This window comes from Athene cunicularia (genome assembly GCF_003259725.1).
Source record: "Athene cunicularia isolate RWA chromosome 2 unlocalized genomic scaffold, athCun1 chr2_part1, whole genome shotgun sequence".
Lineage (NCBI taxonomy): Eukaryota > Metazoa > Chordata > Aves > Strigiformes > Strigidae > Athene > Athene cunicularia.
Genome location: NW_020799095.1, coordinates 58,922,622 through 58,949,533, shown reverse-complemented (window position 1 = coordinate 58,949,533; position 26,912 = coordinate 58,922,622). Strand labels below are relative to the sequence as shown.

General features: G+C 41.4%; 1 protein-coding gene across 3 annotated transcripts in view; it reads left to right on the top strand.

Moving 5' to 3' along the window:
- Window positions 1-21,395, top strand: part of HIVEP1 (human immunodeficiency virus type I enhancer binding protein 1) — a 124,005-nt gene extending 102,610 nt beyond the window's left edge. Inside the window, exons 7-10 of one of the 3 annotated variants that reach the window (XR_003397694.1) lie at window positions 8,447-8,964; window positions 11,764-12,843; window positions 15,699-15,805; window positions 20,198-21,395. Coding sequence is in view for 2 of the 3 variants with exons in the window: in XM_026841686.1 (XP_026697487.1) it covers window positions 8,447-8,964; window positions 11,764-12,939 (1,694 nt within the window). In the remaining variant the exon portion in view is untranslated. Of the gene's footprint in view, window positions 1-8,446; window positions 8,965-11,763; window positions 13,507-15,698; window positions 15,806-20,197 lie in introns of those variants that run through there. The other 2 variants (XM_026841686.1, XM_026841687.1) reach the window with 2 other exon arrangements.
- The last annotated feature ends 5,517 nt before the right edge of the window (window positions 21,396-26,912 follow it).

Sequence of the window (26,912 nt, the reverse complement as noted above, 5' to 3'; positions counted from 1 at the left end):
CACTTTCTGCATCCCAAGACAGCTCTGCTGGAGAGGAGATGGGATTGAGGACAGTCAAAGAGGGCCAAACCATGTTCATATGGATTTTGCTCAACATGATAAGAAAGATGTAGCTGCACCAGACAGAGTGAGATGGAAAACAGGATTGTGCGTTGGGACTGCTTTGGATCTTGGCATGTCTCAGCGCAGTGGTGGCAATTTCTTCTTCCTCCTGTTTCTCAGCAGGGAGATGTATCGTGTTGCCTTGCCTTGTTGTATTTTTCTTCTTTCAGCAGAATCGTTTATTAGATTGCGGGTGAGGTTTTGAGAAAGTAAAGCAGTGGGGATCTTTATTTAAACAGTAAAGGGCAAGCAAGATGAATGCACTTGCTCCCATATGACAACGGCTAGCAGAATAAGCGAATCAGTTTGAATCTAATTCTAAATAATGCTGGGAATATGACTCAGCTGGTATGATTCAGTGGTGCGCTAGGTACAAAGAAACCTGCATTTTCCCTTTTTTGGCATTCTTCAATATATTCTTTTTTGGTAAGCTAAAAACATGTCACCCTTTGCAATTTGAGATACCAAATAAATAACACAGAAGATAAGCGGCAGTACAAATTACTGTCCTTTTCTCCCAGAGGAACAGTTTTCATTAACATTTTTAGCCTTCACATGACAGAAAAATCATCGCAACTTTTTTAAGCAATGTTCTGTATCTTTTGGCATTTTATTTAGCTTGACAAACTACTGCTGAACAGGTCTTTCCATTTACTAGGATCTGAAAATATTTTATTGATCTATAAATTGATATTCCAAATTGCATACATTAAAAACTGCATTTGTGGTTATAATGTAATGGGAAATGTTTCAAATGTTAATAGTTATCAGTAACACCCAGTGGAAGTAAGACATGTCAAACATTTGTTGAAAGATTGCTTTTCTTTGGCTCTAAGACTATTTAATTGAGAGAGAGAGAGACTCTTTTTACATACCATGTACAGGTGTGTGTAATAATATAATAAATATATATTCCCTGAAATACGTTCCTTGTTTCAGCACAGTAATTACTTAATAAAATAAATACTCTATTTTGGAAAAGGGGCAAGACAAACATTCAACAGGATTTGCTCTATAATCCATGAAATTTTTCCAGAAATTTAATTTTAAGACCTCAGTGTTCTGGGGTTTGGTTGTTGTTGGGGGTTTTATTTTATTTTTCAGAATCTTTCTTTAACTAAGAACCCCAAAGCAAAAACCAACTTGGTGATAAAATCCCTACCTTTTCTAAATGATCTGGCTCAGGTACTCGTAGCAAAACCAGCTGTGCACGCCAGAGCTCAGCACAAGTCCCATCCAAGAAGCAGGTTAATAAAGCCCGTGATAAACGCGTGTTTGCTGCAGCCAAACCAGTCTAGCCTCTCCAGTTGCTGCGTAACGCAGGGCATTTACAATTATCCATGTAAATTCAGTGAGTGACTGTACACTTGAAAAGGGTGATTTCATCTCTCAGCTCACCTCTCCTCGCTTGAAGGTATTTCTCGAGATAGTTCAAAAACTTGCTTGTTAGCCCATTTTTAAGTCAAAGAGTCAGGAGGGAAGTAAAAGGGTGTGAAGTATTTGCTTTTGTAACGTAGGTGGATCTGTTGCCCTCTCCAAAATCCTGTTCATGCTAATATTTTAGCTACCTTTGAATGTGACTGAATTTAGTTTTTTGAGGGGTCTAGGCAGTCTCAGTTAACAAAATTACTTCGACCTCCTCATTGGCTGCCCTTTCCCCAGGGCAGCACAGCCCAGCTCACATTCAGGGCCAGCACCCCTCGTGCCAGGCCTGGGCTCTAGGGACAGCCCTGTCAGCAGCATATCACCCACAAAGCAAAACGTGATGGGCCTTCAGTATTGAGCTGCACTCGTGGCCTTACATCTTTCATCCTTTCACCTCTCCTCCCTCCGACATGCGTTGCTGGTGTGTTTGTGGTGTGTATCCCTTTGGTGCTTTAAAAATCATCATTTTTAAAGGTGTACATTTTTTACTTCGGGAGTTGTGTTGTGGTTAAAAATTGGAGAGTGGTCTGCCCAGTCCCATCTCTTTCTTCAGCTGGAAGTCAATGTGAGATACTGTAGAGGAAGGTGCAGAAAATCTGATAAGAAATAATCATGACCTCAGAAAAAAGATTCCTTCCTCCCCTAGACCTTGTGAAATTGGCCTGTCTCCTGACCCGTAGATTGTCTGTCTGTCTCTAACTAATTTGTTATCCGGACATTTGGAATACTAGTTATGGCTATAAAAATGTCTGCACCTTTGCTTAAAATAACCAAGCTGTATGTCTTCCACCAGATTTTGGATTAGAGAATCAGCCAGAAGTTTAACAAAGGCACCAACCTTTTATTTACTAAGGAATTTGCTGGTTCATGTAGTTTTTTTTAAAGCATAGGCAATTGTGATTATTTGAATATATCATTTTTTAGATTCATACGAGAAGTCAGCTTTGACCTGATAGCAGTTCAGATTAATAGTGCATGCAGATTGAATAAGGAGTGCAAAATTGTGCACAATCCTGAGCTCAGGCACACGCACGCGCACGCACAGAGCCTGTTTTTTCAGTAATCTGAGAAGCTGAAATTTTGTTGTGCTGTAGTGTCTAGGGAAAAACGGAAGAGATGCTCTCTAAGCTGTTTGAGACTATATGTGATTAGAGCTTTTAACATAGCATTCTTTGTATTTGGACTTGTCATCATTTGGGTAATAGTAAATACTTTCTGGCCTGGCTTTGTGTATTCAAAACTGTTCCCTCATCCATTTATCTTTCATCTTCTGCTCTGTGGAATGTTCTTATCACCAAAATGCAGGGTTACAATGTAAGGAATGTTAATATCTGAATTAAATTGTCAGACGAGGTGAACTGTTTAGTGTGACAGACTGCAACTGGGGATATCCTCTTTAGCCACGTTGACCCAACATTATGCTGTGCAGCCTTAAAAACAACAATAATTTGTCTTCGAATTAAAATAGTTAGGAACGTTAAACCTGTAATATTTCAGTGTAAACTAATGTATGAGTTGTATGGTACGCCTGAGTAAACTTGCACAAGATAGTTATTTCATAATTAAATCAGTAGATGGACAGAACTTACTTAAATTTTCTCTGGAGACATTTTATCCCAAAATGTTCATTACCAGTCAAAAGACCTAATTGTAAGTTTCAGATATGTATTTACATATATACACACACACACACACATATATATAAAACCACTTTCACTTTATGCAGTATTAAATAAACCCTTCTAAAGATACAATGGTTCTAAGTTAATTAGCTATATATTACTTATAGTAGATCTTAAGTGAGTTTCCATGGCTCTTCATTAGCTTAATCATGACTCAGCCTGTGTTTTCATTGCACCTACATTTAAGGAGTGAAAATAAATTAAAATCCTTTCAGTAATATCCTCCTTTTGCAAATAGAAGGAAAGGCTGCATCTGTATAGCTTACAAGATTTTTAAATTTTTTTTTTTTTTTTTTTTAATATATCAGTGTCTAGTCTTCACCTAGGTGTATATTAAACATGCTGGAGCCCTACACCTACAGCCTGGGAATAGACTACCTAGTGCTAGGCTTGATATACAATATACAGGTTACTTAAGAAGTCTTAGGTGTAAATAAGTTCTTTAAACAGAGGGTACTCTTTTGGTTAGTTTTACTTTGTTACTTCCCATACTCCTAGGAATGAAAGTCAAAAGCCCACAGTTTTTTCCCCTCGTTTCTTAGGAGGACTGGCTATGACCAGTCTGAATTTAACCCAGTAGATGTCACTGTGAGTCGTGTTTGATGGTGGTGAGCAGTGGACAGTAGCTGAAGCAAGACTGGTATCAGTCAAGTAAATCCTATGAACAGACTTAGAAAGACAAGGAGACAGCAAGTTTGGGTATAGATGCTAGTGTTATTTCACAGTCCTTTGTTTTACTCCTTTAAAAATTTGTTTCAGTGGTTGTGGAACCCCCTAATACAAGACTAATTCAACAGGTGAAAGTCAAGTCTAAGCTTGCAATTATTCAGAAAAATAGGGAGTGCATTGATGACATACAGACCTTACTTTCAAGTTTATGATAATACGATGACATACTAAAAAGTATTTCTGCCTTTATTGCCATTTTCTTGAGTTTGGAGAATATATCATATAGAACAGATGCTTTATGTTTAAACACTTTTATGTAGGTATTAAACCTGAACATATTTCCACAATTTGAGGCAATAAACACAGCTTTGTATTACTCAGATGCTAAAAGCCAATAAATTTAGTAAATTTAAATTTAGATGGGAACAGACCAATGGATACTTAGTAAGCGATGTCTTTCATCTGTATAAGTAGAGCTAATAGCAGTCCTACAGTTACCTACATAACTCTCCATTTGCTTAGGAACGTGTAAAACTTCAAATATGACTGACTTACAAGCCATCAAACTTTATCACTGGATTTGGTGCAGAAATTGCTAACTCTGTAGCAGGGCCTGATAAATCAGGGCATGTGATGGACTAACTGGTGATAATATCACAATTAAAAGCTGTAAATTGAGATTTTGAAGATCCTTGCTTTTAGTACTTTGCAGTACAGTGATAATCAGATGGCCATTGTTAAAACCATGTACAGTAAGGATTCCGGTAGGAGAAACTTAAAGTAAAGAACTTTAAAGTACTCAGGGAGACCTTTTTCAGTTACCTAATTCATAGCATCACAACTGGAAGCAGCAGTGTGTGGACAATTCAGCCCCGGGCACTTCTCTAATGGACATATTAGGATGCTGATAATTCCAAGTTAATGCTGTTGTGCAAAAGAACTTGAAGCTTTTTCTTTCCTGCTTTGGGGTAAAATGTCGGTGTAATAGAGCCCTAGCCAACAAACTCATTAACACCACGAACACAACACAATACAGAGCTGACTAACTGAGGACAGACAGTAAAATAAATGAAAGACTAAGCTGATTTTTGCATATGATTTGGATATGCTTATTTTAAGACATAGGATTAAAACCTCAGTTTTATTAAATATAATTATAAATGGTGTACGAGCAAAATCCTCAATCAAAAGTTGCATCCATGTTTCTGTTATACCTTTATATCCAGCTGTGTCTGATTTTTTCAGAATTCAGGTCTGTAGCCAAAAGTTCCACTTTCCTCTGTCAAGTCCAGGAAGAAGAAAGAGTTTTTCTAAGTGTTTAAAAGAAAAGATTGCAGCAGTTGACAGAGGATGAGAGACATTCCCTACTCTTCCAAAAACAATCTTTATAAAAAGTGGAGGCAGTCTTGAACAGTCTTTCTGTTAAAATGGTGAGAGTTACAAATGTGAAAGAGAAGTAGCTTTCATAAAGCCTTCACTTATTAGTGTGAAACTTTTTTCCTGTTTTATTTAAAAAAAACCAAACAACTGTGAACTTTCATGCCAAAAGTCATTTCCCCATATGCTAGTGGCCTTTAAATTTATGACACATCCTTCATTCTAAAATATCCCACAGTGCTTTACAACCTCATACAAAGTTAAACACAGAAGTCATTTTGTTCCCTTTGGAAATTGAGTCAGTTCTAGTTTTATATATATGTATCAGCTACATAAGCATATGGTTATAATTGTGCATAGTTTAAGATAGGAAGCAAAGAATTAATTTTTCCCCAATTAAAACTGCAAGAGAACTTTAGTAGGCAGCGTACCATTACCAAAATGGATTGGGGCCAATACTACTTGGTCAACAAGACAGTGCTTGGAAAAGAGCCTTTCACCACAAGGAGTGGTCACAGCCTTAGCTTGATGATGCCTCATTCGGAGAAGACCCATAACCTGCCTCCACCAGTTAAAACTCCAGCATCTGATTCTCTCACAACTCCACTGATTTACAGTGATGCTTAACGGGATCATTTATTATGAAAGCTCAGGCACCTCTTGTTTCAGCAAACATGCACGCAGGTATAAAAGCCAGAGCACAGTGTTCCTTTGTGCATTACCAGAGGAAGCAAGTCAGGAATAGTTTTTTTCTCATCTGATGTTTCAAAGCGGTGTGGGAGTGAGGGAACCACATTCATTGCTGTCACCTCGCCTACACTGCAGGCGCTGGCTCCAGGTAACCACACTTAAATAGAAGCTGGCAAATGCACAAAGGGTGGAGGTAAACAGGGAAACAATAGAGGGGAAATGTGTCCTGCATGTAAGGAATCTGTGTCCCACACGTGGTTCCCCTTTCCCTTTTCAGGGCTTTATTCTATAAGGTCAAGATGTATGCAGAAGAATTCTACATAAGCAGCATTTGCTAGTAAATCCTGTAGTATCTTTAACTGTTGATTTTGAAAAAAAGATAGTTTCTTATTATAAATCAGGGCATTGTTTGAGCATATGTTTTCCTTGCTCTACAAATGTGACAAGTCAGTCTAATCACTTCAGGTAGTTCCTCTTGCCAGTGGAGACAGTCATTTGTGATTGACATCAACTTTCATAGAAAATGTGATTCATGTGGAGAGAGGGAGGAAAAAAATAAAAGAAACAGTAGGATTCCCCAGAAGATAGTTACGTGAAGTTGGTAAATAAACCAAAATTAAGAAGGAGTCCAGACTGAAGCCTGAGACTTTGCAATGCGCCATGCATTATTTAAAGAGTTGCAGGAAATGCATGGGTCACCCTTTAGATGTAACACATGGCAGAGTCCTTGAGATCTGTTACAGAGGCATTGAGGGAAGGTATTTCCATTCAGAAAGGTAACATATATAGAGCTTCTAACATTTTAGATTTATTTGCTTTGCAAATCAGTGATGAAGAATCACTCTTTGTGTGAGAGTTTGTGTGACAGAAGGATAGAGGAGGACAAAAAAAAAGTTGAATAAGTCTATGTGGTTTTCTTAATAATATTTTTAACAATCCTACTTGCTGTATTTTTGGAATGGGCCTTACTGAATTAATTTTTCCACTAAAATGTATTTTCTTTGTTGAACATCTTTGTCAGTAGATGAGAATTATAAATTAAGAGTATTTAAAATTCTAAAAAATATTTTTGTTAGCATCGTTCCAATGACCTCAAAGATTTAGGGTATTTTTAATAACATTTCAGTTTCATGCCTGCTGTAGTAAATGTAGAAAATCTATAGTTTCCATATTTAGTTAATGTACAAATTACTGTGTAGGCAAAGAGGGGCAAAGTCATTACAGAGGGAGTTTTTCAAAGAAGCTATTAGTCTTGTTCCTAATTGCACTGCTCATTTTAAACCATAAAGGCTTATAATGGCAGGTAACTTATTGAGAGGTAGCTCAAATAAACCCATTTATTCTACCTGGAGTTCAAGAGGCTTATTTTGGTTTTGGTAATGTAGCAGCTAAAGCATTGGTAGCACATTCAAATTCTTTCAAGGGTCTGGGGTTTTTTTCAGAATCGATTATTTTGCTCGTAAGTTGCCATGTGGATTTCCTAAGAACAGGATCTCTGAGATTTTAACTAACCAGTCTTCATTGGTTTTGCAGATCCAAATGATTTTTACACTGATATTTTTTTTGGAGAGCTCAGCAGACAGACCTTTAATTGAATATGAAATATTAGTGCATTCAAAGCATTTTGTCTTTTATAAAATATGATCCCAGACAGTCTGGCTTGGAATCAGGTACAGCAGATTGGATTTTCTGTCTCTTTATTAAAGATGATTCTTTCTTTCCAAGTTACGATATAAAAGAAGGTGAAAAGCTGCAGTGGAGCTGTATTTTGTAGAGAAATTCACCACTAGGCTGCAGTTTGGCTTTAAGACATGAAGTCGGGGGGGGGGTTCTTCATGTGAGCAAAGTTTCATGCATAGTTAAGTTTTGATAGGATTAGGGCTTTCTTGCTCCTAGGACATCTTGGGTGATTTGTTAATAAACCTTTCAAAACATTAGCAAAGTGAAGAAATCTGTTAAGGTCTAATTTTGGTCTCTTTTTGCCTGTTAACAAGACAGATTTCTGACTAACAGCCTCCAGTCTTTCTGTTTGCATCCTTCAAAAACCTTTACAGCAGTGATTCATATTAGGTACAAGGACACCCACTTATGAGTCAGAACCAGCTAGAGAATATCCCATCGCTAAGGTTGGCAGACCAGCTTCATATGTCGTCACTGGGGGTTTAATGAACCGCGAATCTGCTCGCTTCTCCCCAAGCGAAAGAGTGAAGAGTGACTTTGAGCAAATGGTTATAAATGGCTTAAAAGAAAACATCCAAATCCAGAAGGTTGAAACCAACATGAAAACAGAAAATGAAAGATTATTTAGCTATATAATTAAATACATATGCTGGAAAATACAAACAAAACTGAAAGTCTTCCCTTTGCTTTGATGCAATAAGGTGTGACTGAAAAATGCACGTGCTATGTGGTTTCTCGGTGGTTTTAATTACTTCCTCCCACCTCATTCCCAGTCAGTTAGGGACCTTCACTGGCTTACCTTCTACTTCCCACTTTTGCAGGTGAGAAGCAAAGATTCGGCTACGACCGGTCGGGATATGATGTGGAGGAGTCTGATGGTGCGGATGAAGATGAAAATGACAATGAAGATGATGATGAAGACAGCCAGGCTGAGTCAGTCCTATCCACCACCCCCTCAGTGACAGCCAGCCCCCAGCATCACCCCTCTCGACACAGCCTGCAAGATGCTGCCAGCACTGATGAAGACATCAGACTTCCAGACTGTTTTGCCGGGGTTCACACAGACTCTATGGATGGTCTGCCAAAAGCTCTGCTGACGAAGATGACGGTCCTTAGCACGGTGCAGTCGGTTAGCAGGACCTCCAAGTCACCAGCAGAATTCACCCATCAGGAAGCACATGAGGATAAAGCCCAGGAGAGAGGAGCAGGTCCCCGTGGTGCTAGTGCAGCACTGGTGGACGTCGCTCCTACATCTCCAGGTCGCCAGATGTCTGTGGATTACCCCGATCCAGAAGCGGCCTTGGGCCGCTCCTTAATATCAACTGCAACTCTTACAAAGGTAGGAGTGTCTGACTCTGGGGGAAGAGAGCGGGATTTTAAATCCTCCTTTTAAAGATCTTTTGGAGATTTTTCAAAGGTCAAAATGTTTGCCTTTCCCTTCATTCTTAGAGTTGTTGGCTGATGAGTCTTTTAAGAAGAGTTGAAAGTAATTGGGGCACAGATGTGTAGGACTCTAGAAACAACAATGTTGTAGTAGCAATGCTTTTCAAATTCTTAGTTTTGACTGTATTCTCCCTGAAAGGACTCATTGTAATATGGTCATTTCAGCTGAAGTTTGGAGCTGCTACATTGTATTACAAATAAGAAGGGATATAGCAGATATGTAGAGTGAACATATGGTGGTGGTTATGAAGTTTTCAGAAGAAAGCGATAGAATTCAGAAGTCATTTCACTCTGAAATATGATGATAGAATCATTGGTAATTCCCAAGGAAATTAATCTAGTCCCAAAGGGGGGTTTTTAATCACTATAAAAAAATGTGCAGTTGCTTATCTCTCCCCCGAATATGCTTAGTAGCAGAATTAGAAAGAGCACCAGATGTTCAAGGAAACTAGAAGATTGCCCTTGCACAATAACAAAAGGAGAGATGAGCGCAGAACTGAGACCTGAGTTCCCAGCACTCTCAGTTTTTCTCCAGGCTGAAAGAACCTTTTAATCAGAGAAGGATCAATTTTGCCCATGCCTATTCTAGACACACAGCTCTTCAGAGCAGTGTGCAGAAAGATGAGGTCAGTCTGCGTGCAGGTCTGCAGAAGCATTCACTAATTTTGGCGACTGCTGTCTTTAAAACTCTGTGGAGGAAATCACAGAGGGGAACTGGCAGGTGTTAAGCCTTTTATAATTCAGCAATATTTTAATGGACTTTAATGGGGATGGTACAAGTCATGTACCTGACTGACCCTAAGGCTAGCTCTTGAAAGTTTTGAATTCTTACTACAGACTGTGAAGGATTAGATCTTTCCAGATAACACTCAGAAAAGTGTGATGCAAAGCATATTTTATTGCTGCCTTCTCTGTGAAGAATGCAGTATTTACAAATTGTATATGCATGCAGTTGTAGAAAAATAAGCAGCAGGAAATTTTCAAAAGCATAAACAGTAAGTAAAAATTTCATTCTGGTTTAAGTACTTACTGGCTTGTTTTTGTCCTTGAAAATCTGTACTACTGGATTTATTTTTTGACAAAATTTAAAGAGAAACCGTCAAAAAATATTGCTGCATTTCATTGTTTGACAAAGGTTCATTCTTGCTTGTAAGAACTGTGAGTCCATGTGGTAAATGTGAATTGGAGCAATTTTGTAATATGTCAGGGAATAAAATGTAGTGGTCTGTGATCATTGTATATACCTGCCACAAAAGGGGTAAGATCTTAATATTTGGATTTTGGGTTTCGTTTGTTGCCAATAGATAGTAGAAGGGCATTTGACTGAGTTTACTCCCTCATCGAACAGAACCATTGAAGCCTCAAGATAATATTCATATAATTAAAAATGTTGAACGGTCTTAATTAATATAGCTTTAATAATTGTCTACATTAACATATATGTTTTTAAAAAGCATGTAAGTAATACAAGGCAGTAATTCCTTTCCAGACCTACCTCCTCCTTTCGCAGACCAAAAGAATTGGCAGCTGTGTGCCTGATGGTTAATCTACAGTCTGTTTCTATTGTGAATGGTTGTGGATCCCACTACTTGCAGTTGAGACCAGGGGTCAAGCCAGCTTAGGAGGGCTGTTGTATGTTCCTTCAAAAGCATCCATACCAGTTTATCAGGATTTCTTGTGAGGTGTCAGACAGGACTTAATTCTGAGAAAGATGTTGGCTTCATTCTCACACCCATCTTCCCTTTTAGACTGGTCAGCACTGTGTAGTCAGTAAATCACATTCTCCTTTAACGAGTACATTTCCTACCAGCAGTTTTCAAAAGCATTTCTGTTAGTGCTTCGTTTTTGTGCCTGCTCTAGAGATTTCTTGAGAGTTTGGTCAAAACTACAGAATTACCATTTAGGACTATATAAACTAGATAATGTTGTGCCATGTGTTATGAATATGCCTAAAACTAGAAGATACTGCAAGATTACAATTGCACTTTTAAGATTCTTGGTTTAGAAGTTTTTAGGAAAGGAGTTGCCAGCCTTGGTTGGTAACACAGGCTATATGAAAAGAAAAGGGATCATATAAATAAAATTATTGGTCCAGGTTTGAGCACCAAATCACAGTAAGCTGAGGCAGCAGTGGGATGTGGGTACTATGTCTCTCTCTGGTATCTGCCCATCACCTCCAGTTCTGTGGGCACTGTAGTTGTCATCCACCTCTTGTTATTGCTTATTGCTCATCTTCCACATTAGAAGCACCTACAGACAAATGTGCTGCGATGCTGCCTCTGCCTGCCAGAGGCTGTAAGGGCTCCAGGATAGCGTCAAAACTGCCAGCTTATGCTGATTTAACCTATTTGCCTGAGGTGATTTCCACAGAAAACAGTTCTGCAAAGCTGTCTTGCTCCTTAAAAAAAACATACAAAGGATATTCAGCAATATTTTCAAGTACTAGTGTTCAGGGAGAAATTAGCCAGGGTAATTAGGAGGGGAAAATTCAATTAGTGGGTGAGGAAGGAGCTGGAAGAAGAAAGAAAGGAAATTAGTTCATTGTTCAAGCAGGGCAGTATACACTGTGAACCAGTTTGTTGTTGTTTTTTCTTAAAAGGGAGTGTGGGAAGCACTCCTGGCTACCTTGCGTTTTCATTTCGCTCAAGGATAGCAGTGGCCGCCGCGTTAACATGCCTGTGTTGTTCCTTCCCAGAGCACGCCTTCTGTCAGCTCTCCCTCCCCACCAGTGGACCGCAGCATGCAGACGACAGCACCGCCACCCTATGCCGAAATCCCAGAGGAGAAGCTGGCCGGGTGCCCGCAGCGCGCCGCCGAGCCGAGTGCTCCCCAGACTCACCTCTTCAGCCACCTCCCCCTGCACTCGCAGCGGCAAGCCAAGGCACCCTACGGCACGGTACCGGTGGGGGGGATTCAGGTGGTCCCCGCCGGCCTGGCCACCTACTCCACCTTCGTTCCCATCCAGGCGGGGCCGGTGCAGCTCACCATCCCTGCCGTCAGCGTGATTCACAGAACTACCAGCGCCCTCGGGGAGACGGGCAGCACGGCCGCCGGTGCCACTGCAAATCCCATGGGAGTCGCCGAGGTGAACAGCGTCGTGCCGTGCATTCCCATAGGCCAGGTGAGCGTGCCGGGCATCCAGGGACTCGGCACGCCTGGCCTGCAGCCTCTGCCGCCGCTGGGCATGGAGACGGTGAACATCTTGGGCCTGGCAAACACAAACATCGCCCCGCAGATGCGCCCTTCGGGAATTACCCTGAATGCCGTGGGCCTCCAGGTTTTGACCGCCGGCGCGGCCCCGCAGGGCAACCCCAGCCCGCAGGCCCACATTCCCGGCTTGCAGATACTGAACATCGCCCTGCCGACCCTCATCCCTTCCGTCAGCCCCGTCGGCGCCGAGGGGCCAGGAGCCTCGGAGGTGCCCACCTCGAGCGGCAAGGCCTGCGAGGCTCAGCCGGAGCCGGCTCCTGTCAGCTTCCCTGCGGCTGAGGTCAGCCAGGCCAGCAGGGCCGCTTCTCCTCAGGCAGCGGCCGGCGGCCAGCGGTACGGTGGGAAGAGCCATGCCGAGCCCGCCCCGCTGACCGACTACGAGCGACCCAACGGTCCGGGGAAAGCAGATCCCGAAAAAACTGACCTCGCAAACCCCTCCAAGCCAAAGCGCGACATCCCTTCCCTCCAGGCGAGGAGGGCTACCCCAGCAGAGTCCCGCTCCAAGGCGAATTCCGACGCATTAACCAAGTCCCCGGTCCACCGAACTGTCTCCCCGGACAGACAGGTACACAGGCCAGCCGCCTTGCCCCGGCGGCAAAACACGGTGCAGTTTAGCGATGGCAGCAGTGACGATGAGGATAGACTTGTAATAGCAACCTAGTTTTTGTTTTTCATTGTGTTTTTATTTTTTTGGGGTTTTTTTATAACACTTACAGGTTTCTTTGCAAACCTTCCTTTCCTTAAAGCACATTTTTCTGACACAAACCCATTACTAATCTTCGTGCAATCATGAACTCTTGACCAATAATTGTTGTTTCTTGTCAGCTCCAGCCATTTTTGTACATGTTGTATAGACGATTGTGCCTTTTTGGAGTTTTATGTTTAGAAACCTGTACAGATTGTTGAATATATATATATAAAATATATATATATAAAATATGTATATTAAAACCAGGTAGTTGCTTGTGTTTAGTAAGTAAACATCCTATGTCAGATAAATAAAGGATTAAATTATATGTTGCACTGTTAAATGTAAATTTTTATGGCTGTGGGACAAAGTTTCTGTGTACAGATCTAGTATGTAAAACTCCATATTTATTGTATCCATATTAGTCTTGGAAAAGGGTCTGTCCATCTTTCTTGTGTAAGACGGTAGCTTTACACTCAAAAGAGAAATACAGTATCTGTGTTATGAAATATTACAGTAAAATTTTGTTTACTGACTTTACCATTGCTTATGTTGTGCCTTCTTGATGCAGCCCGGTAGTTGGAGAGGTGCTTGACTCGTCCCTTTTAATACCCTTCCAGCTGCGTTCAGCTTGAAAGGATCTGGTGGTGGTGAGTGCCCCCGTGGTTTCACCTGCCACGAGAGGGAGAGTATGCTCTGCAGGCTTCCTTGGAGCAAAACCTTCCATTTCAAAACATCCAGTGATGGCAAAGCAGGGAGTCCTTCAGCTTTTTGTAGAGTGAGCAACCATCCACCTCGTGGTTTTAACACTTCCCAACTAAAATTTGAAGACTTCCCTGAGGGAAAATAGCAAAAGGGTCAAGATGAAGTATTTTTTTATTTGTAATCTTGAACTATAAAACCACTTTTTATTGACATTAAAATGTTGTTACACAAGAAAGGAATAATTCTTTGTGTGTTCTTAATTGCACCATCTGCCATACAGTTGGCGAAAATGCCACTGCTGTAATGAGGATTTGGCATTACCAATTACCATCAACTTCGTATGACACTGCATTTCAGGTGATTTCCATTTACAGGTAGACAAAGCCCATTTCTCCCTAAATATGGCTTTGTCTTACTCATGCAGGGTCAAAAAAGGGGCTAGAGGCCTTACACATACAACTAATGTGCCCTTATATGAACAAACTCATCATTATGGGCATACAAGACATGGATAGATCCCAGAATTATGAAATTTATTAAAATTCTGTTTGCACATAGTAAAAACAATTTAAAGTTGCCAATAAATTTTTTAAGGGGTTCAGCTACTGTAAGAGACAAGTCTCACATGTTACAGGGCTACACATTCCCGAGAGTTTCAAATTGACCTGGGATGCGTGCTGTAATTTTAAAATAGAGTTGGTTTTCTGCTGTGTGCTTGTATCACATTCTTGCAGAATTTTATCAAACCATTTTAACAATGAAATTCCAGTAGAAAACCGGAAGATGTAAATTAAAAGCATGATCACCTCTATGGAAATAACAGGGATGAGCGCATATAAAACAACTGGAAGTAACGGGTGGGAAGCAAATCTTGAAAAAATACCAGGAGTGAACCTGAATGTGAGCTGGGCTGCGTTGTTCACAGATTAACTCCTGTACCCAACTCAGAGAAGTAATTCATACCTTGTACTGCTCGTATTCAAGAACAGCCCTATCCTAGATCCATTTTTAACTGTACATTGGCTTTTGTACTATACTCACATTGTGCTCATTACATTATTCCATTACGGTGTGTTGTAAAACTGTAGGCGATGTTGAGTGAGCTTTATTAACTTTCAGAAAGAGCACTTCACTACCAGAAAATCATTTATATTACTGTGATTATCAGCCAATTGTACTAATCCAGTAATTAGAAACGCACGTACTAGAAAGGAGAAATTACTCCTGGCTCAGCCATGAATGTTGGTGTAATTCCTTACTGTGCAGAGCCTCACTGAGGGCCCGAGCACCCGAACCACAAAGCACTCTCAACTCACATTGAACTTAATGAGAGTTAAGAGTACTTGGCACCCCACTGCGCCGGACTTCAAGTTTGTGAGTGTCTTATGTGCAACCACTGTGTAACACGTCACTGTGCATTCGTATGTTCCTTTTATGAACATGTAGTGATGTCAGTGTCTCTTACATCATTACCATTTATACTGAACATGTGAAATTACCCGAACCAGCTGGAGTTTAAAAAAACACATTGCTGCGTTAAATTTCGAGAGCCTGAAACTTTTGCTAGTGGGGTCAGGTGAAGGTTTATTGTTAATGAACTCAAGAAACTTTGCATTAGTTTCAGCTTCTTTAAAATGGACACTTAGCAGTAAACTAGAACTATGCTATTTAATTTGACCATATTTGTCTACAGCATGCCAAAAAAAAAGATGACTGGATCAAATAGATTTACAGCAAAGTAAAACTTATGTACAAACTTTTGAATGCTATCACAAGTATTACTATTTATCTGAATTTTATAAGGAAGCAGTGAGTAATAAGTTGCTGTTCCATATGGCCCGAAGTCCTGCTTTTGCTAACCATTTAGCAACTCCAGAGATGTAATGTATACACATCTTAAATATTTACTTGACTAGCAATTTGTGATGTGCTCATGTTCTAAGGATTAATTCCAGGAAGTCACTAATTTAAAAGAAAATCCAACCTGGTGAATCAGGTGATCTACATGTGTCTCTTTTCTATTCTAGGTGTTTTAAAGCATCAAGGTCAAAATACGGAAGTGGTATCTTCAAGAATAAGAATGACAAGACAACAGATATGTCATAAAGAGAAATGTTGAGACATGTGTCACTTGGTAAGTCATTAGTAGGACAATAGAGGGAAAGGACCAAGAGAATGGGTACTGTTGGGTAGTGAGCAATCATCACACTTAGCCAGGCAAAGCAAATGAGCATTGTTTGAAGCAGGATCTCCACTAACAATGAAAAAATTAGCAGGTAGTTGCAGATATATCTAACCTTGTTCAAATAGAGTTCGGAGGAAAATCAGAGGAAATCACACCCTTCTAGAAGATAAACGTTTGTGGTCCTGAACATTATACTGTTTCCCTTCCCTTCCCATGTTTCTAAATGGATATTCCTTAAGGTGCCTCTACAACTTGTGCAACATGAAAAAAAAAAAAAACGAACTAGACGCGTGACCAGACCTGAGAGAAGGCTAAAGTCCGTACCTCTCCTCTGTTAGTGTCTATCATTTTCATTTTAATCATGCGTGTAACCAACATCTATATTATACGTGTGTCCTGCATCAGCACAAGCCTGTCACCACTGTTGACAACTATGTTTTCATTCTGAATTAATTATTTTTATTTTAAATTGTGTTGTATCTTTATTCTCTTGTCTAGAGTCATTAGTGGTGGAACAATTGCCCTCTTCTCGCCACAAGGTTCCTTCTGTTCAAGTCAGTAGAAAACACCTCGAGAGACTTGCCAGTGCAGGATTAGGCTGCATTTCAGATAGTATAAATTATCACAGCTGAATTGGGGTAAATAGCACTGTGGCTGTTTACTCAGGGATCAATTTTTAACTGTCAGACACCCTCTGGAAAATCCAGCACAGCTGTTTAAACATTAAAATGCCAGGGCAAGTGTTGCTCCTCAGTGCACCCGGGCAGTCTGGCATCTTTCACACAACCTCACTGAGGGGATGCAAGCAGGTGCTAGCTACAGGCTGGGTACAAATGCAGCCACAGTAAGGACGTTGCATGGTCAACTTCCATGAGACCCATGCAGATGCTTCCCTGTCATCTGCCAAAAGCCTTCACTAGAAAAAGAATCAACCAGTAGCCTGTAGCTCTTCTCTTTCAACTCAGACCTCAATTGATTTCTCACTGCAATCCATGATGTTTGCTGGTGATGTGGGTATCTGATTTTGAAGACAGCATGTTCCCCTGCTGTTCATATAACAATGGTTTTGGAATGTGGACTCTTACTAAATGTGTCTATGTTCCCCGTTTGGGCTTTAATAAGCTACAGCATGACCTACCTGTCACTTCTTAGGCCAAGACCTAAACCAGAGACAACCACTTTTGCTGTAACGGGCCTCAGATCTCTTGATCTGTAGCATTACATCCCCAGATGCAACTCCCACCTTCTGGGACATAGCTGAAATAAAACAAACTTACTAGGTTCAGGGCTGCCCTGCTCTGCATTGATTACTGCTGCTGTTCACACTTTTGCTCCTTTCACTTCTCAAGTAACTCCCTGTAGCTTCAGATTGCTGTAAATTATACTCTGAGCCCACAGTTGGTCCGTATGGGCCAATCCCCTGCCAGAAAGTCTGCCAGCAGTGTTTTGCATACAAGCACATTCAAATGAACATCACATGTGTTTCATCTCAGACAATGTGCTGAGGCTGAACACAGTCTGGCCCACCTCAAATACAAAGATATACCATAAAACAAAGACATGACATGCCATGCTTTACACTTAGCTAAACATTCTGTATGGGTTCTTAATAAACAGCTTTATCTCACCTCCAGTTTACTGACACGTATGTTAAACAGAATATAAAATGAACTTGTCACTATATGGCTTATTCCAAAAGTCCTCATCTTTTGCAGGATAAGCCTCGCTGAAGCATTATAAACACTTTAGTTTAAAACCTGTAAACTGCCTTTCAATCGTGTTTAATATGGGGATGGTTTCATCAAAACAGAATAAAAAATACTCAGCTTTAGGGTGACTTGCCAAAAGCCAGGCAAACCAAACAATCTACAAGTAAGAGTGCTTGCTCAAGATAGTAGCATTAATCTGATCTATCTGACCAGCCACTACTGCTGTTGCTTTTGAAAGATCCTCTGAGAAAAGCTACATATAGCAGAGAATCCTTACCTCGCTGTTATGGTTTATAATACGAACAATAGGTGTCATCCATCCTAGGTGACCGTTGAGGTTAGTCTCTAGTTGTGAATGTTAAATTATGACTGTCTTGAAAAAATATGGCTAGAATTGTCTTTCCATGTCTAAGGGGTCTCAACACCTACAGATGGCCATTTTTAATGACACATAATATACCAGAGACTTACACCACATAGAAACCATTTATGGTTTATGTCTTTGAGGATGAGACCACTGTCTTAGGTCGAGACATGAGCTTGCTAACTCAGTTGCTGGCTTAGGATAAAAACAAGCTACTTTAAAAGACTTCAAATTGATTATTACATAATTTTATGTGGAATGTCTGTGGGTGGGTGAGCAAACAGCAACAAGGATGTAACAGCATGTACTTAATTGATTTGATGTTCATATTTTGCTCCAGAAATGCTGAATCAAAAAAAAAAAAATCCTTATGGTAAAGGTGTTGCTGATGTTATGTTTATCCTCTCACTGCTCCCCTCTATACTGGCCAGACTACTCAAAATGTTAAGAGGTAGCTGGTGATTTTCAGGTATTGCATGTGTGGTCCGAGGAAACCATGCTGGCTGAAAGATGCCAAGGCTTTACATTCCTACGGTTCAGTCATGGAAACAAAACTTGTCTTAAGATGAGTCAATTAGACAGGCATGCTTAGTTTTCTTTGGTAATAGTCGGCTTGTTTTTCCCAATAAGGTCAAATGTTAAGGCCTATTTGGTTTTGTGGCTGTACTCTTCGGTGTATTTGAAATCCATTACCATGCCTGAGGCATTCGTGCTGGAAACAGACCAAAGGACAGCTGTTTGTAAAGTCAAATACCCCTAGCGTTTCCTCTTTTTGTTAAGTTAACATGGCTACAACATCCCTTTGGGCTTCAGAAATTCTATTTCTGGTTCATTCGGGTCTAAGGTGCTTTGGTGTTGGTACCTAAATACCTTAACAGTTGGATTCCTCTCCAAGAAAATCATGGACCATTAAGAGTTGTTCCCCACCCATCAGCTTCAGATGTAGCTGTGGAAGTGAGTTTGCAGCCCACTTACAGCACAGGGCTCATTCCCATTGCAGCAGCAGCAGTGGCCCTACTTTTGTGAGGGGCTTTCCCGGGGACACAAGTCCGAGGCAGGAGTGATTGCTGGACGTGCACATGCAGGGACAGACTAGCACGGAGGGGGCATTGCTGCAAACATCCACCTGCGTCCCAGGGCCATGGCACATCAGTAAGGATTTGGCTCAGCACCAGGCCTTGTGCAGGTGCAAATTTTGAAAAAGGAGTTAGGCACCATCAACAGGACCTACCCAGATCTGAAGCAGCTAAGTAGAAAGCTACTATCTTGAGACTTGCCCATCCCTTATGACCAAGGAAGGATTAAAGCAAAACAAAGGATTAAAAGGCACCTTTTGACAGAAATTTTTGACAAACCAGAAGGAATTTTGACATAAAGCCGAAATTCCCTGTTCAACAGAAAATTGCTACAGCTCTGTTGCTACTAAGACTCAAAAACTCCCTAGCCTGCGCTGCTGCTCTTCTGGCTCTCCTCCACAGGATCTAGCAACAAGGTAGTGTGTTCCTGCAAGGATTGCCATGCCTCAGGCACAGTTGTGTGCAGATAGATCATGTTTTTATACAATGCAATCACAAGGGCTTCATTCTGAAAATGTGAGTGTGAGAAAAAGGAAATTATGATACCCACCTCTTATACACTTGGGCACCAATACTGCAGCAGTGGCACCCTCTGCCACTCAGCCTGAGGAGTGCAAGGAAGGATGCGGTCACCATCCTCTCATGGTAGGCTTGCAGTGCACTACTGCTGCACCAGCTCTCTCCTCATCAGCAAGGGAGGTGATGCCCCTCAGCTCCCCGGTAAGTGGGCACCTTCATTAGTTATGCCTCCTTCCCAGGAGGATGCTCCAAGCTCCTGTGCTCGAGCCTAGGCCAGTTGTGGGCACTTGCTGGCAGAAATGAGGCCACGATACAAGACAGAGAATAACCAGGCTGCAAGACAGAGCAAGCCGGCGAGAGTACCGCACTGTAACCAGGCTGTTAGGTTCTTCAGGCACAGGAAGGCAGCGTCTTGTATTTCAGCCCTGTTACCCAGCGTTAGGTGTGTCCCTGGCTTGCAAAAACAGTCTAGGAGCCAGAACAGAAGCAAATGTTGAAACAGTGCCTCTTTGCAAAACAGAAGTCATGTTTTCATCTGGACACCAGACAGTTTTGATCTACCAACAAATCAAGTGGGTGGTTCAGAAACCATTTTTAACACTTAGGGACTTAAACTGTGTTTCTTTGTTTATTCCCATACCTATAATCATCTGTGACTCTTTATTATTTACAGTGTTTCAGAGCAAGAGCTCGCACACCTAATGATGATTAATTCCGCTGGACTGGGTAACTGGCTCCCCTGTGGATATCCTGTTTTCCTGTGAATCATCATTCCTCCTTGAGACATCCTCCAACTCAGATCAAAGATTCAGAATTTATTAGATATGAAGACATCAGACAGCTCAAGCAGATTAGAAAAGACACACAAAGAAATGCATCCCACCTTCTCCCGCCCGTCCTGCTGAAAACTGACATGGTGACACAATCCTAAATACTTGTTATACAAGAAACAGTAGAAAGACAAAAAGAAGAAAAAATGAAAGAGACTTTTGAAATTTAGTTTACCCAGAGTCTTCTACAAATTAAATTTTCTAAGTATTTGCACTTTTGTACTTACTTACTTCTCCCCTGCAGTTGGAAACTTTTCAGGCTAGATCTCCATCTGATGGAAATGACATCCATAAGCTTCAGCAAGAGCTGCGCCAACAGCATCAGTGGAGGACTTGGTACTGTCCATTTAAGTATTGAGCCTTGCCTACAAACACACAAATTAAAGGAACATAAAGGTCTGTTTTTTCAAGTCTATGCAGTCTCTTGTGTTCTTGATGGTTTTATTCATTTTTCCATTTAACAATATGAAGAACTGAAAAAGTTCTGTACCAGTGAAATGCCAAAACCTAAGGTCATAAGGTCAGACTAGATTATCTTAATAGTCTCTTCTCCCCTTGCAATCTTTGAACACAGGTTTTATCGGATAGAGCAGTTAAAGTCTTTATTTCAGCAGTGTTTGATCTTCAGGATTGCACAAATAACTCGCCTTTTTTAGAATCTGAACTTTTTTTAAAAATAGAATTTTAAACTCTCCTTTTAATGGATGCCTTTTAATCCTTAAGAACAAGAGCTGTGTTTGATCTAAGACAATGGACAATGTGTTTGGATAGTCTGAGAGAACATTTTTATGGGAGTGTTTGAACAATATATTGTGTTTTTTCATTAAGGACTACAGGACTATCCTTTTTTTTCTGTCATTAAACTCATATAAAAGAAAGATAAAATGTGCAGCTCGTACACCTTAAAGTGGACTGCATCAGGCTTTTAGTCCCGGTCTTCTAAATCTTCTGTTAGCCTTCTGCACTTGGAAGGGAAAAAGAAACACTTTTAACCCTACACACTGTGAACACTCATTTGAAGGCAATGGAGGAAAGAATACCCTGCAGGAATACACTCTGCAAATACTCAGCAAAATCATTAGATCTGCATATTTATCACACAGAATTGTCTAGGTTGGAAAAGACCTTGAAGATCATCCAGTCCAACCATTAACCGAACACTGACAGTTAACCTAACATTGACAGTTAAATTCTTAATCGGTGAGGTTTTGGCAGAATTAAGGGTGTTTTTTTAAGCCAGACTATAGTTTGTCCAAGTCCCTGTGTGGAGTTCAGCTGTTTATGTTTTCTCTGAGGAAAAATATCATAAGGTCTGATGATGAGTTGTTCTCTGCCTCAAAAAAAGCCCTGATGTGGCAGTATCAACATGCAGCATGGTTGTGAGAAGCATGTGAACTGAGCCCAAAGTTTGCCCCTTGATGCAGCTTCCCCATCTGGGGACAGCCGTCAGGGCCACCACAGCTGTTCAAGGGAGGTGGAATTGGGTTTGAAGGAATGAGGGCCAAATAACATGAAAATTATTTGCCTTCTGCACAGAGACAGAAACCTTGTTGTCTAGTCCTCGGGACAAATGGATAATATTTTTGATTTCCTAATCCATGGTATTTCTGTTGTTTTCATGACCCTTCCCCCCTTTAATTGGACCCATGTATGCAATACACATGTAATTAGCAATGCACTGGAAATGATGACTGATAACATCATTTTCCAACATTTGCAAGAAAGAAGAGTGGGCAATTGTTGGTCTGTCCAATCTAGAACGTGGCCTGTAGGTGCCAGGTAGGCATGCCAGAGCATGTGCTTGAAACTTCACCGGGCACATCCAACATTATACCTAATGCCTTGCCTCCTTCAGATTCTTCCCTGTCAGTTCATCCAGGGCAGTGGCGAGGGAGCTGAGGACTGCTAGCTTTTTAACCAGATGCTAGCTAGTGCCTCGAAGAAGTGCAAACTCCTACCTCATCCTATTAGGGACCATTTACTGAGCACATTTTGTGTTTTGTGTGGGTATGATAATGCAGTTTTGTCAGTCCCATGCTGGAGTACTGACCAGACAATAAAGCTGTCTGCATAATGATGGTGCCAAACAGGGGGAGTGGGGGGAAAACTGAACTAAAGCTAGGTTTGTGTGTTGTCCCTCTAGGAATTACTTTGTGAGTTTCTGGCACCAGCATAAAAAATGAAGCCATCTGAGAAGGGACTGGACTTCGCTACTTTGGAGGGTGAGGGAGAATGCTTTTAAAATGTTTGGTCCAGAAAAATTAAGACAAAGCCTGGCCTCAGTGTTGTCATAAGCAGTCTCCTACTGCCTTCAGGAGGGCCAGGATTTCACTCACATATTTTTAAGGCTAGAGCATGGAGAGTATCTTACAACAGAGCATGGGTATTTCTGGCACAATGGGGATTGCTGTTAATGACACCGGAAAGTGATTTTTTTTTTTTTTTTTTAACCTGGCATTGCTCCTTCAAGCAAATTAAAGTCTGATACATTTGCATTTCTACGTGTCATTAACCCAGACACCTACTGCAGGGCCTAAAGCTTGTATCTGCTGGCAAGACTAAATCCTACTAATGCGCTTTTCCTAACGCACTGAGGGAATCTGGAGTCTCTCCTTTTGAAGCTGACTTGCTATTTTGACTAATTGCTTCTGGTAACAGTTAATAGCATTTTGCAAAGGCACTTCATCTGCTGACAGCAGATTGATGTAAGAAAGGGACACAGTTCACATTTCCAAAGGGAGCATTGGGAAACCCATTACCAGCTTCATTAATCTGTTAATAATAAAATTAAAGTACAAATAAAATGTGACAAATTGGGTTCTGTTGTGAAAGTCACTTTAACAGGAGGCTCTGAATAAAGGTCAAAACAGACTCTGATTTCTGCTGTGTTTTAATAGTAGAATCAGAGGAGAGCATTGTAGAAATGCTGTAATTAATCTGGCGATACTATAATTGTCCCCAAACGATACAGAGAGTATGACAAGTGATTTTTTTTTTTTTCCTTGAGAGCATTTACAAAACCTGGAACACAAAGCTTTGTCACACAACATTTAAGTGCTAATCCAATTTCACAGGAAGCTTTCAACAACGTGGTTACAGTAGATAGGCTTACTTTTGCTTGCCTGCGTACTTGCAGCTGCTATCTCAGTCAAAAATCAGGTTCACCCAGCACAGGGGCAAAGGAGAGAAGAAAAGCCCTGCAGGTGTAGATTTTCTAGCAGCAGTCACAGAAATGAGCCTGACATTGGAAAAAGGCTTCATCGAAGAGTCAATAAACCAGATCAAACAGCCCTTTTCTGGCAAGGATGGGGCTGGCTTGCCACAAGCCCTTGTTTAAAATGAAAACCATATAAAATGAGCTTACCATCCACCCCTTGTTTCAGGACTATCCCCCTAACCTATCGGTGCCTCCTGCATCTCTAACATTAGCCTTCCTAGCCACATCCTAGGTTGGCGGGATATTTTAGTCTAGTCTCTACACTTAAATAATCCTCCTGCTGTGATCTTCAGCTAATACCACAGAAACAAAACTGCAAAGAACGAGACCCATTTCAGCCTTTCCGAGGCACGGTGTTAATGGGTTCGGTAGAAAAATGGCCAATTTATCTAAGTTCCTGCTTATTACAGTTGAGCAATTGCCCCAAAAGCAATCAGTCAGTCGCAGAGCATAATGTGGGGACACAGCTGCAACGAATAGAGGGCTTCCTGCAGCCTGGCAAAGCAGCCGTCTGCTGGGAGCACCTGAACCAAAGGCACACTTATTAGAGAACCCAGCCAGGCAAACAAATATATAAACATGTTAATGTGAAGTATTTGAAGAGAATGGATCATTAAGTCAGGCAGGATGACTGTATGGAAAACTGATAGCTCTATTTTAAAAATCAGCAGGAGGAAAAGGAGAAGGCTGTCCTTTTGGTTTATGCAAGCCAAAAGGAGTCTGTACAGCCTCCCTCTCCTCCAGTCATTTTAAGGATAATCTCACCCTGAAGAGACCACACTTCCAGTCTGAGAAGCACCATGTGGCGTTAGTTATGTCAGGAAAGAAGCAACAGAAGGGGGAGAATAAAGAGGAGGGGAAGGAGGACATGCTTGTCACCTGGTCCCCAAGAGGAGTTTACAATTACTTGAAGGAGGTGTGAACAGTGTGGTGAGGAACTGCCCCAGTGTTGATGGGCTGGGGGCCTGGGAAAGGCAAGAAGCCTGGAGCAGCTGCCCATCAGTGTGAAAACATTGATAGTCTGGAAATCAGATGTAAATTGGGTCTAGAGGCCAGGAACTGTGTGGGTTGTGTGACGAGCTACTAAGCAGAGAGGCAGAGTATGGGAGGGAGAGAGGGGAGCAAGAAAGAAGCCAGTTCTGGATGGAGTAACCTTTCACTAGTGCAGCACCCTCTCAGAGGAAGGAGTGGGACAGAATTCACACAGATGAACAGAATTTTTGCTACAACGTGTAGAGAGAGTCCTTCTTGTACTCAGCCTGACTTTAGCTGCTTGCTTTATGCACGTTTAAGATCTATTTGTTAATAATGTCAAGTCAGACCTCTAATTCTTGTTCTAGGGATGTGAGCTCTAGAAGTGCATCTATCAATCCAGTTCAGATTGTGTTCATGGAGAGCTAAATTGTCTGTGTCTGGGGAAAGATTTTGGGCAAATCGATGACAGGCAGGTCTAGGATGGCAGCTGCTTTGGGAGGTGGTGGTTGCTTGATTTGCGTTTAGTTAGTTGAGGACTCTCTGCTGCCTTTTGTCTGCTCAGCCAGAGCTCAGGGACACTGCTCCTGCTAACAGAGTGCTATTTCCTACCCCCTTTGTCCCATTTCCTATGACTATCCCTTTTTCTATCCTCTGAAATGGGTCCTCTTGTGCAGTGTTTGTACAAGCTCTGCTTGGTTTCTCTCTTTCCTCCTGCTTGTATCTCCTGTCCAGCAGAAATTTGTGTGTACTTGACTGAGCATGAGCCTGAGGAAGATGGTCACTATTGTAAAAGATCAGTCCCAGGGCTGCTTGATACCTACCAGGTTGTTGAGTCTTCCTCGAAGCCTTTGCTAGCCACATCTGCTGCATCACAAGTCAAGGAGCTTCAAACTGCTATTGTTTATGTATAGGATTCTGCAGCTGCCTGTTGTAAAGGCAATCATGCTCCAGGCTTTTCTTCTGTATAGTATACACCTCTCTCATAATTGCTTTCTCTTTCTCCTCCTCAAGTTGTTCTGCCTTGTAAAATATTAGAGAGAACAATCCTATGCAGAGAATTTCAAATAGGGATGACCTCAGGCCGGAATGCCCAAACACAGCTGCTGTAGTCCAGTCAGTACAGTGTAACTCCGGGATCGGCAGTTGCTCTAGGTAATTCCAGCTCTGTATTTTAATTCTCTCAAGGCAGTGATTGTAATAGCAAAACACTGGTCTTGATTTTTGGGGTGCCTCTACTCTTTTGAACAGATCTGTTAGAATGTCAGGAAAACACAGGATGAGATATAACCAACCCAAGAGAAAACTGGCATTAACAGTTTGATTGCCACCTTCTTTGTCTTCCTCTTTGGACTATAAATGTTGACTGAAAGGCCTTTTTAATCAATGTTTATGGATCCTGTCAGCCTCTAAAATACATTTTTGCATAAAGATACAAGAAGATGCCAGGGAAAAACTCTGCCTTTGTGTTCAAATCCTCATTGCTCATGGCCAACAGTGCTGAACCTCATTTCTTGTCTCTTCAGTGAATAACAGAGCACATGTACCATTCTGCACAGAGGATTGGGACTAGTATAAACAAAACAAAGAAACAGTTATTTCATGTTGAAAAATTAGGGATCAGAGTGTCTATTTAGAAAGTTAATTGCTTTTTTGGGGCCTTTTTTGTTTTTTAGCAGTGGTAGGGGCTCAGCACTGTGCCCATAATGCACTTGGAGTTTCTCTCTGTTGCTCCACACATATGGTCTACATAAAACCAGATCCTTCCTGCTCCCCAGATTTCTCTTTCAACTATGCCAGGGAACAGCAAGGGATAGCAAGGTAAGTGTGACATCAGGTCCAGTGGGGTTGGGAGCTTCACGGATGGGCAAGAGGTGCACTCTCATAGCCCCAGGCACAGACAGGCTCAGGGGAGCAGCCCAGATTTCAGGTCACTGGACAAGTCCACAGCATCCAGACAGGTCCAAGTTCAAACCAAAACATCAGCCCATGGGTTGGAGTGAGGATCATAATGGTCCATGGTCAGGCAGGAGCACAGCTGCAACCTGTGCAAGTGGGGCTGAGCACCAGAGACTCAGCTGAAGATCAATGTCCAACTTAAGCATTTACACGCACAGCTGTTGTGCCAGGCTCATCTATAGGATCAACCATCGCAAAAATTCCCATACAGTCTAAATGTCTGCTGTCTCTCCTCTGAGAGGCTCTTCTTCAGCTCTCCAGGGCCTCTCACAATTAAACAAAATAGTAGGAATAGTAAATAAATAAGCTTTTAGCAACAAAATAGTAGCCTGCTCAAGGAAAAGTAGAGAGAAGTATAGCTGTTGGTAGTTTGAAAACCCAAGCTATTAAAGGAAGAGCCCAAATGAGGG